The 11,712-nt window shown below is 33.6% G+C and overlaps 1 protein-coding gene across 1 annotated transcript; it reads left to right on the top strand.

The window, feature by feature from the left end:
- Positions 9,190-11,114, top strand: LOC107630148 (early nodulin-like protein 1). Its single transcript, XM_016333210.2, has 2 exons — positions 9,190-9,485; positions 10,417-11,114. Exons 1-2 carry the CDS (start codon positions 9,287-9,289, stop codon positions 10,884-10,886), a joined length of 669 nt encoding a protein of 222 aa, XP_016188696.1. The 5' UTR covers positions 9,190-9,286; the 3' UTR covers positions 10,887-11,114.

The following is an 11,712-nucleotide window of genomic DNA, read 5'->3' as shown; positions in this document are numbered from 1 at the left end:
TTTTTGTTTGAAATTGATATAAAAACATCTACAAAAAATCACGTTATTATTCTAAAAAATAGACAATCACCGAATTAGTAGTTTATTCGAATAAAAAACATGCAAAGCCTTTATTGTTAGTCCTGGAAACGAAAACTTTATATTGCTATTTGCTAATGTCTCAAAGCATTTGAGGAAACTCATTTCTGAAAAAGGGTTGATGAATTTTACTGAAGAAGGATTTAGATCATAAAGGAAAAGCGTAAAAGATCAAAAGTACTCTAAAAAAACATGTCGGGGCGTGCTACTGTACAATCTAAAAGATATAGATTTACATTTTTTTTTCTGATTGGAAAGGGTGTTAATTGGTAACTTAATAACCGTATGATATCTATTATATATTATTAATTTTATAACTAAAATATATTATAATTATATAATATTTTTTGAATTATTTTATTTTAAAAAATTAAGATTTTTTTTTTTTTATAGATATTACTATTGAGGAAGTATAGGGAGTCAATAGAATATTTGTACAATGTGTATAATGGAGGTTTAGGGATGTTCGATTCAGTAGGATATCAATTGTTTATTATCCCTGGTACATAGATGATTATTTTGGATAAATGGATAGTATAAGTGTATTATGTTTGAGAAATTAATAATATTTTATCCTGTATATTCTTTTTTTAACTCATATTAGACTAAATAAATAGCCTATTGTACACATTATACAAATATTTCATTAGCTCCCTAGCAGGATTCATTACTATTTTATCACGCCTATTTTTTTTATCTTAACTAAAAGACACCTATTCATGTAGCGCTTCTAACAAAAAAAAATACTGAATAATTGACCATTTGTACCCATGATAGTTCAAAACGCTGACAAATGTACCCATCGTAGAAGGAAACTGACTTTGTAACCATGAGAGATGGGCTCCGTGTGACAAAAATAGCCTGGCTTGGGTTGGCACCTGCTTCGGGTTTGTATAGTCCTACATGGCAATCCGAACCTTCCAAAGCCCAATCCACGTGGATCTGAACGTTGTATATGTAGGTAATGGTTGAAATGAAAACCCTAGCAAGTTCTCTTCCCCTATTCAAACCATAACCCCAAATCTGAAATTTTGTTGCAATTCAAGTGCAGCCAGAGTTATCTCAGAACCCCAGCGATGTCGTCACGCAGATTTGACTCAGATGAAAATTTTGGAACTCGCAGCAGTTCTTCCAGTTCGAAGAAGGTGAAGGAGAAGAAGCTCGACGGCAAATGTTTCTGTGGGAGAGATGTTGTGTTGATAGAGTCTGGAACGATTACGAACCCTAACAGATGGTTCATCAGATGTCCTCTATGGGCGGTAAGGGATAGCTGTTGTTGTTGTTGAGGTTAGACAATGATTTCTGAGTTTTAGTTGACAAATTTGGGGTTTTTTTCTTCTCTCAGACAAGAGATTGCAGATACTTTATTTGGGTGGATGAACTCGAGCAAGGATGGGAGGGCGTGGCAAGATGTTTAGCCAAGAGAAAGTTCGAGCATTGTTATGCAACGCTTGATGATGGATTGACTCTGAATGCAGGGGGAAAATCTGCAAGCATCCTCAATGATGGCTAAGAAGATAGACAAATTTAGGGTTGAAATTAGGGGTGAAATTAGGGGAATTAGAGTGATGATTATGACTGTTGCACTGGGGGTAGCATTTTGTCTGTTTTGTGAGTTGTATTTGGTTATGAAATCATAAGACTTGTAAAATTGGAGGTCTTTGTTCTGTCATAGTTAAAATTTTTGAATGATATTGGCATAATATGGATTGTTCCTAATCTATACTGGTTTGCTTTTCATGTGATACATTGATGTGGATACACAATGTTTGAACTTGTTGCTGCAATCTGAAATGATTCTGATAACATTAAGGATCAAACAGTAAGCTGGAAATTAGCAACCTGATAATTTTGCTTTTCAATATATGAGTAAGGACCAAATTGGATGAAGAAAGTGTTGTAACAATAAGAATAGTGATATCAAAAAGAGGCAAAAGAAGGCAAGTATATAAATGCTTTAACAAGTAAATTGTTCATTATATATATATATGGATGGTGGAGGTTCCAAACATTCTGATATTAGACAAAAAAGTCAAGTACTGGCCACTGAATTTACACCCTCAAAAAAAGTCTTACTAATTCATATCTAAGCAATAGCATGAGAATGCATCAGAAAAGACAAGAATTATGTATCTCACAAGTGCAAACTAAAAACAACAAAAAGCCAGATTCCAAATTGTCAATATTAGTCTATGATATTGGGGTCGAGTTACTGCTCCCGCTTGATAAACCATTTTTTCCTCCGCTTGATCCACGTATCCTGCCTCGACCTCTACCTTGACCTCTCCCTCTATCAGATGTGCCTCGACCTGTAGCCGTTGGAGCCACAACTCCAGGTGTGGGCATGAACTTCATGAACTGGGTGCTTGTTCCTGCACTAGCACCTTGCAGTGGATGTGGTGTAGTTTGAGAGTTGTGTGTGGATGGAGTTGTTGCTAGCTGGTTGGCAGGTGGTGTACTTGACTGCTGTCTTTGTCCGGTCGGAGGTGGGCATTTAACACTTCTCTTTTTAACCTATTTTCTGGTTGTTGCCTTTGTTGCTGGTGGCTGTGGCTATGTAGTCGGTGGGGGAGGCATTGGGTGAGGCTGCTACAAACTATAGAACAACGCAGTTATTATTACACAAGGTTTGCAAGGCAGCTTAGTTAAATGATTAAAACAATGCACTTACTTGTTGAGTGTTGGTTCTTGCGGTTTCATTTCCCTCTTCATGTCTACATGGTAAACCTGTGATTTGCCATAGTCGACAGCTGCATGTACCTTTGCCAAGATCCACACTTACCTTCGTTGGCAGACAATGTACCTCATACACATTCTCTGCGTCATCTCCAGTAGGCAGAGGCATCCATTTGTTGCTCTCTCGCTTTTCCCTTTCTAATCTGCTCTGTTGGGTTGGTGCTAGTCTTCCGTTGTACCCAACCAAAGCTTTTTTATTTCTAGCCATAATTCTCATTACGTAGCACCTCACTTCCTCCAATATTGTAATTATCGGCTTACCCCTCATCTTCTTAACCTTGGCATTAAACACCTCGCAGTTGTTGTTGGTGTAGTTGTCCAACTTAGGGTATTCACTGAAATGAGATCTGCTCCATTGTTTAGGACTAATCTTATGCAGGTACTCCCAAGCCCCAGCATTGATCCTTTTCAGTCTCTCCATGGCAGCATTGAAGTCTTGTGTTGTGGTTGCCTTGGCACAAGACCACATGCACATTTTCAGCTGTAAGTCACTCCATTTCTTGCGAAAGTTTTGCCATATATGCATTGCACAGAATCTGTGGTTGGCATTTGGGTAAATCTCGTGCATGGCTGGGATTAGTCCCTATAGTAATTCATTTAAGTAAACAGTGCTCAGATTTCAAACAAACCAGAAACATATTTAAGTATTTAGGTAGACAATTTCCCAGCATTCCAATATCAGTATCAAAACAAAACAGAGTTATTTATTTAGCTAAACCAGATTCTAAATTCCCAGTAACAGTCTCAGCACAAACCATACATAACTTAAACTGAACCAGATTCCAATACTAAATCATAAGTCTCATTGACTATTTAGCTAATCCAACAATCCAAACATTTCAATATCAGTCTCATTCCGAAACAGAATTCAGTATTAAGCTACTAATGATTAAGCAATGAAATTTCAGTTAACTTCTAAAACATACCTAAACAAGACACAAAACAAATAATCAGCCATACATTATTATACATATATTAAGAGAAAACATCAAAGTCACTAAACACATAAATCAGCCCTACATGATTATAAGTAAATATGCACAAGTACCTTCTGCATATCTGACATGAAGTTAAACCCATTAGCTTGAAAATCTCCCACATCCTCCTGGAGTATCTCCAAAAACCACTTCCAACTTTCTTTGTTCTCTGATTCAACAACTGCATAGGCAATAGGATAGATATGATTATTTGCGTCCTGTCCTATTGCAGTCAGCAACTGCCCCCCATAGTATCCTCTTATGAAGGTCCCATCCAACCCTATAAAAGGTCGACATCCTCCCACAAACCCCTTCTTGCACGCATCAAAGCAAACATAGATCCTCAGAAAAACTGGATTTGAATCAGGCATGGGATTCGTTTGGATCCTTACTGTCGAACCTGGATTAGTCTTCAGTATCTGGTTACCATAATCACGAAATCGTGCATATTGTGCAATCTCAGAACCTTCAATCCGCTCTTTTGCTTTCTTCATAGATCTATAAATTTTTCTTTCATTGATTAGTACATCATACTCGGATCTGAAGTATTGGTCAGCCTCCCTAACTGTCAAGTTTGGCTGCACCCGTATCCTCTCCTCCAACTCATCTATGACCCACTTTCCATCTGCTGACTTACAGCGATTGTCCCTACTACATGTATGTTCATTTACGAATGTCTTTACCTGAAAACTTGCTGGAAATGTTCTCTTGGCACAGTATATTTGCCAAGGACATTCCTCATCATAGCATATAGCCTTCGATCTTGTAGAATCACAATGAGCAAAGAATATGCTCCTTCCAATATTGATATTAAACTTTCTGACAGCCTTCCTGAAGTGGCTTAGAGTTTCAAACTCCATCCCAACCTCCAACTGAACCTGGTTAACTGGAGCATCGGGATTGCTCTGAGGAAAAACGGGCGTCTGTTCAGTATCGTCGTCACTTGCTATGCTATGCAATTCCTCTGATTCATAGCAATGATGACCAGGATTTTCATCAGAGAAATCATCATCATCAACGGGGACGTAGAAGGTTGGAGGCTTGTCTGGATCAGGGTTTGGAATGAAAGACTGGCCTGTAGGAGGGGGCCTCTTAGTTGATCTCCTCTTATATACCTTTGGCCTTCCCTGAACCTCCTCTGAAGGATTGCTATGATCATTCTGGGGAGTCCTATTAGTGTCAGAGGGTGGGACTGTCTGAGGGATTGATTGTGAGAGTGGATTTCCATATGGATGTGGGGTGTATTGGGTTAGTTGTTCTGGTTCAAGAGGTGCATAGACATTGGGTTCAGAAGAAGGGACTGAGTCTGAACAAGCAGTGTGTGTTGGTTGCTGATCTTGTTCAATAGGTGGCTGGAAAGATTGGAACTGACTTGATGGTGGTTTATCTGGTATGCCAGGTGTTGGGGGAGGCTGAGAAACCTGTCCTGCCTCAACAGATCCTGAAAGTTGTGAGTCTATTGTCTCCTGGGCCATAGGGATATTATCCTCTTTTTGGGCCTCCAAACCAGACTGTGTATCTGCTTCATAGGCCTCTTCCCTGCTCTGGGCCTCACTCCTTTTTCGGTCATCCATCCCAACTTGCACATTACTTACAATTTCAGCATCATCCTCATCTTTCACTACTATCAACCTTCTTTTTGGACTCTTTTTCAGAGTTGGAACCCTTTTAGCACAACGCTTTACTCTCATCTTTGATGGAGTCATGTTGTTCTCCTCAACTAACACGGGCTCATCCACCGGATGCTCTGTATATACATTTATTCTGTTACTGTTCTTCACAGCTGCCTCATACATCCTAACTATATCCATGTCAACCTTGAGGTCCCTCAACCCATCATCAAGCCCTTTCCCAGGTTCCAGCCAGAAAAAATTAGAAACAGATGTATATCCTATGTCCTTCACCAAATCAGATACGAAAAAACCATTCAAGGTATCAACATTAACCCTTTCTATCTCTGTGACTTCACCATCAACGTAACTAAGCTTCCCACACGGCCCTCTCTCAAACTGTCCTCTATGATTAATATACAGTGTTATATGGATGGTGGCCATTCCTGAAAGTGAAATAAACCAACACATTCTAAGAAAACAGTGCATGTTACTACACCTAACACAAACCATAAATCAACTACTTGAGCACCTAATACAAACCCTAAATCAATTAATCAACTAATTTAGCAATTCTCAACCACGATTTCATATGGTAATGTAATCTGTCCAACTAGTCTCAGTGACATTTAAAATAAATTAACACTGGCAATGACATACCTCAGTTCTCTGCCGACCAAACGAGGTGACCTCTACACCGTCGGCGACGAAATTCCAGGGTTCGAGCTCTGCTGCCTATTCCTTGCAAGTTCCTCTTCCACGTTCTCGTTTTGATGGCTCTGTACTGCTCCGAATGCCTTTTCTGACTTCGGAATGACAACGTTGAAAGACGTAGCTTCAGGGTGATGGTTTGGGAGTGTTTCAGGCGTCTTCTCCGGCTTGGAAACAAAAGGACGTTCTCTGCTATGGCATCAGCAAAGTCCCGCGAATTTCTCTTCAATGTTAAATTGTTTAATGTTAAATTCCACGTGGATTGGATCGGACTTTGGGAAGTTCGGATTGCCATGTAGGACTATACAAACCCGAAGCAGGTGCCAACCCAAGCCAAGCTATTTTTGTCACACGGAGCCCATCTCTCATGGTTACAAAGTCAGTTTCCTTCTACGATGGGTACATTTGTCAGCGTTCTGAACTATCATGGATACAAATGGTCAATTATTTAAAAATACTAATCCATAAAATCATTCACTGTACAGAAAGAAACAAATATACGAATAATATCTTTCTTTTTTATTTGACAAAATCTTTAATATTTATTACAAAAATATTAGATATTATTAATTTTTAAAATTTATAATAAAAATTAAATATTAAGATACAATTTATTTTAAAAAACTTACAATTTCGTAATATTATTACGAGTAGAAATTACTAGTTACACTGAAATTAAGCCCTCCTCATCCATTTATTTCTCCGAATAGTAATATTCTTCTCTTGAGCTGCCTCATTTAACAAACTATTAATTACTCGCAATTATATTTTTAATTTAATACCGTTTCTAGTGCTAAATAATTATTTATTTTAGAAATTTTACTTATATAGAATATTTTTTATTTATAGATCAATAATAGTTAGTTTCTTTTATTAGTATGTCGGAAGTTCGAATCCCGCTTTGTGCATGCAGCAACTCATTGACCAGCGATAAACCCTTAAATGGAATTCAGTACCGCGACGAATTAGTTCTTGTCCTGTTGGGTTGGGGGATACTGTCTAAAACCAAAAAAAAAGTAATCTTATTAGATAAACGGGAAAAAGAGAATAAGGGTATGTTTGATTAAGGGATGAAAATAATAAATAATTTATTTAAATAATTTTATTCCATTTTTACCCTTCAACTAAACATTAAGTATAAAAATATATATTACAACCATTTACTTTTCATTTTTTTTCTACAACATATTTGTCCAATTGGAAAATTAATTAAGGTAACATTAATTTTTAAGTAATTACTCAAATCAGTCCTCAAAAATTTTAAAAACAGATATTTTAATTCAAAAAAAATTAATACATAGAAATATTTCTAAAATTTTACTCAATCAGACAAATCAGTTTCTAAGAATTTTAAAAGCAAACATTTTAGTCTTTAAGAAAAATTAATACACAGATCAATCTTCAACATTTTTCTCTCTCAGACATAACAGTCTACTCCCGTCTATTTTACTTTTACTATATATCAATTTTTATTATTATTAACTTAGTTTTGTACATGTGGATGATGACACTAGCATATTAATACACTCTTTTCGTTAGAAAAAAGTAAGGTGAATAATGATGATTTAAAATCCAAATTAAAATATTTTCTTTTAATACAAACATATTTTTTAAAACAAGACATCTTTTGATTATATTAAATACAAAAATATCAAATGGTTTCAACCTTAAATTTTTTGTAGAATAATCTCTAATAATTTTATTGAACATTATTATTATTATTATTATTGAGTGACTATATATATATTATAAATACATACATAAGAATCTAATGAATAAAATTATCATTATTTTTGTCTAAAAAATACAAAAAATTATGCTATAGTATTATTGTGCAATCAACAACAACAACAACAACAATAATTTTATTTTACTTTTTTTTATGGAAGACTGTTATGTCTGACGAAAAAAAACGTTGACAATTGATCTGTATATTAATTTTTTTAAGACTAAAATGTCTGCTTTTAAAATTCTTGAAAACTGATCTATGTAACAACAACAATAATAATTTTATTTTACTTTTTTTTTATGGAAGACTGTTATGTCTGACGGAAAAAAACGTTGGCAATTGATCTGTATATTAATTTTTTAGGACTAAAATGTCTGCTTTTAAAATTCTTGAAAATAGATCTATGTAATTATTCTGTCTAAAAAATGAACTGATGATTGATTTGTCTGTCAAAATAAAACCTTGGAGATATTTTTGTATGTTAATTTTTTTTGGAAATTAAAATATTGGCTTTTAAATTTTTTGAGGACTGATTTGGTTTATTATTCTTAATTTTTACCATCAATTGTCCCTTATTAAATAATATAGTTGGAATAAGAGAATAAGGAGAATGGATCCTCTCAATTATTAAAAAAAATTGAGAATGTAAAGTATAATTTTTAACCTTTCATTGCTTTTTTTTTCATATTTATTTTTAGTCTCATTTATAAAATTAATAGTAAAAGATCATACTTTATTCTCTCAATTATTAAAAAAAATTAAAAGAATCTATTTCCAGATTAATTGATATACAAATTAAATTACCCCTGTTAAACATTATACCACATATATTCACAACTAATTGTGCATTTTTAAATGTTCACATAATTTAAGGAAATAATTATAAGGAACATTCAAAGATTAAAAGTTGTTTAAAATTACCTTTAACTAATTTTTTTATTCTCAAAAATAGATCTTCTCAATTTTTTTTAACATTGTATGTATGTATAATTCTCCAAAATTGCTTACCATAAAATTTTTAAACATATTCTATTAATCAAAATTGAACTTTATGTATAAAATAAATCTTAGGCTTAGCTAGCCTTAGCCTCATTTCACAAGATATGAATATTCATCCTTAATGACAGTAAAGCAAAGCACAAACCCACATATCAAGCTATATCAAAGATTCATTCAAAAAGCTAATATTATATTGAGTATAGAAAATAAAAGTGAACTTATGCTTTGCACCAGAATCAAAGTAAACCCAAAGTGTGGGGAGAATAATAAAAAGTTGCAAAATTAAAGCTTCCCTTCCACAGTTTGTAAATTTTCCATGCACCTACCTCACACCTATATAAGCCTTGATAATGGTTCAGATTTTTGTCATCCCTCTCTGGCCTCCAAAACACTAGTACCAATTTCGAGTTGCTACTGCAATAATACCCTTTAGTTTTTTCTCACCTATGGCTACCTCAATTTTAAGGTCAAATAAAGTAGTTCATTCATTAGGGTTGTTGTGTGTGTTACTTTTGGTGCATGAGGGTGCTGCTTATGATTTCATAGTTGGAGGTCAAAAGGGTTGGAGTGTTCCAAGTGATTCCAATTTCAATCCTTTCAATTCATGGGCAGAAAAGAGCCGTTTTCAAATTGGAGACTCTCTAGGTGACTTCTTCTTCAATCCTAATAAACATTTCAAATTCTGCTGATCTTTTCTTCAACTATTTGAATTCATACTTTTGTTAAAATATATAGTTTTCTAATGTATAATAAATTGTTTATTTTTTATATATAGATATAAATATTAGTGTATTAATAGATACTATTAAATCATCATCCTTTTAAATATTAACAAATATATAATTAATTAAAATAATAAATATTTTTTATTATAATTAAAAAATCTTGAGTTTAAGTTTTGAAAATATCAACATACTTCTAAACAAGTGAAAATAAAAATAGTTTTGTGTTTGAAATATGTAAACCTTTTAACGCACGTTTTCTTTTTCTTTTTTTTTTTTTTTACCTAAAAATACACCAAAATTCTGATACTAAGTTTTTGTGTTTACTACCACTATGGAAGACTTTCAATTGCGTATATATATACTTAAGAAAAAAAATTCAAATATTTCAAAAATATTAGTGATTAAGTCATTTTAGCTATTAATCTCTACTGTATATATATTTTACAATGGAGATTAATGATTAAAATGATTGAGATACAAAAATATTCATAAAATACTTCAAATGCTTTTCATACTTATTTAATAATATTATGTACACATGAAAATTCAACCATTAGATTAGTTACTGTATATTTAATTGTATTTTATCGTATATTTTATATTAATAGTTGATTAATTTTAGTATATATATAGTATTTTTTTAAGATTTTATTAGGTAGACAATAATTTTTATAAATAATATAAACAATGAATTTTAAAATTAGTCTAGTAAAATAAAAACACACTAGATCCTTACAGAAATTACAAGGGAAGAGAAATTATCATATGCATAAGTAAGTGCATTGTTCACGAGGCTCATTCTATATTTTTCCTTTTGATAATTTTTTGGTTGTGTTTTGTGATGGTTTCAGTGTTCAACTACCAATCTGGGCAAGACTCAGTGCTGCAGGTGAAGAGCGAAGACTATGCAAGCTGCAACACAAACTCACCATATGCAAAGTTTTCAGACGGCCACACAGTGTTCAAGCTCACCCAATCAGGCCCATACTTCTTCATTAGCGGCAACAAAGATAACTGCCTCAAGAACCAGAAGCTAACCGTCATTGTCATGGCCGACAGAACCAACCGCACCTCCTCCACAGCAAGTCCCACTTCTTCGCCACCTTCGCCGCAGCCGCCATCAGCGCCTTCACCGGCCCCAACCGGCCAAGAAGGGCAGTCTTCTCCTCCACCTGCAGGAACTGTGGAAACAAATCCAACACCCGCACCGTCCAGTGAAGGACATCATCCTCCTAATGCTGCCGCCTCCGCCTTTGTCAACTTTGCTGCTTCGCTTCTAGCAATATCCATGGCTTCTTCAGCTCTCATGTTTTCTCTCTAGTAAACTCAAGTGTATATGTTTGTTGTGGGTGCTTATTATTCATATACTTTTAAATTTTTTCAAAGAAGACAATATTTATTTTTAATTTATTTTGTTCTTTCTTTTTTATTTTCCTCTATACTTTTGATTTCGCCGGTATTGTTTGTACTGGGTCTTCAGTTTGATGTTTGTTTGTGAATGAAGATTGAGAATAAGCTGACAAGAATGTACCTTTCGTGTGTTTCTAACTAGATTATTATGTAAAAATATTGTACATGTTGAAATTGATTGGAATAAAACCATTTTTTATGTGATTAAAAGAAAGGGTTTTTCATCTAAATAAAATAAAATCAAAGCCATCATTACGACAAAAATTACTTTTAGTAACAAATTTGTAAGGACAGTGACATNNNNGTGGCAAGGTACAATATTTTATAATTTGCACATAAATCATGGTAGAAAACGACGACATAGTACTATGATTTTTCAGAATTTGTTTTTAAATAAATATTTTAATTATTTTAGTTACTGAAACAGATATTTTGGATACTATTTATATATGTTTTTAGGTTGTTAGATATCTCGTTTATAGTATAAACGAAATAATTATACATATATTTTATTTATACTGTAAATAAGATAAGAAATGATTTTATTTATCTTTTTTTATTTACAAACAAAATATATAAAATTTGAAAAAAAAAAGTGATACAACGTGTATAAGTCTTTTTATAACTAAGTCTAATTAAATTTGTGCAAAACCCAACAAAAAAATTACGTGCATATGCCACTACTCCTTTTTCATGCTTTCTGATTGATATAGTATACAAATTTTCGAAACATAATA

This window comes from Arachis ipaensis, chromosome B03, assembly GCF_000816755.2.
Source record: "Arachis ipaensis cultivar K30076 chromosome B03, Araip1.1, whole genome shotgun sequence".
Taxonomy (NCBI): domain Eukaryota; kingdom Viridiplantae; phylum Streptophyta; class Magnoliopsida; order Fabales; family Fabaceae; genus Arachis; species Arachis ipaensis.
The sequence above is the reverse complement of the archived record's forward strand: the minus strand, read 5'-3'. Positions and strand labels throughout refer to the sequence as shown.

Bases quoted from the DNA above. Each gene is read 5' to 3' on its own strand.
- LOC107630148 (XM_016333210.2), top strand. From the start codon at position 9,287: ATGGCTACCTCAATTTTAAGGTCAAATAAAGTAGTTCATTCATTAGGG. The intron at 9,486-10,416 runs GTGACTTCTTCT...TGATGGTTTCAG, and splicing joins TCAAATTGGAGACTCTCTAG to TGTTCAACTACCAATCTGGG.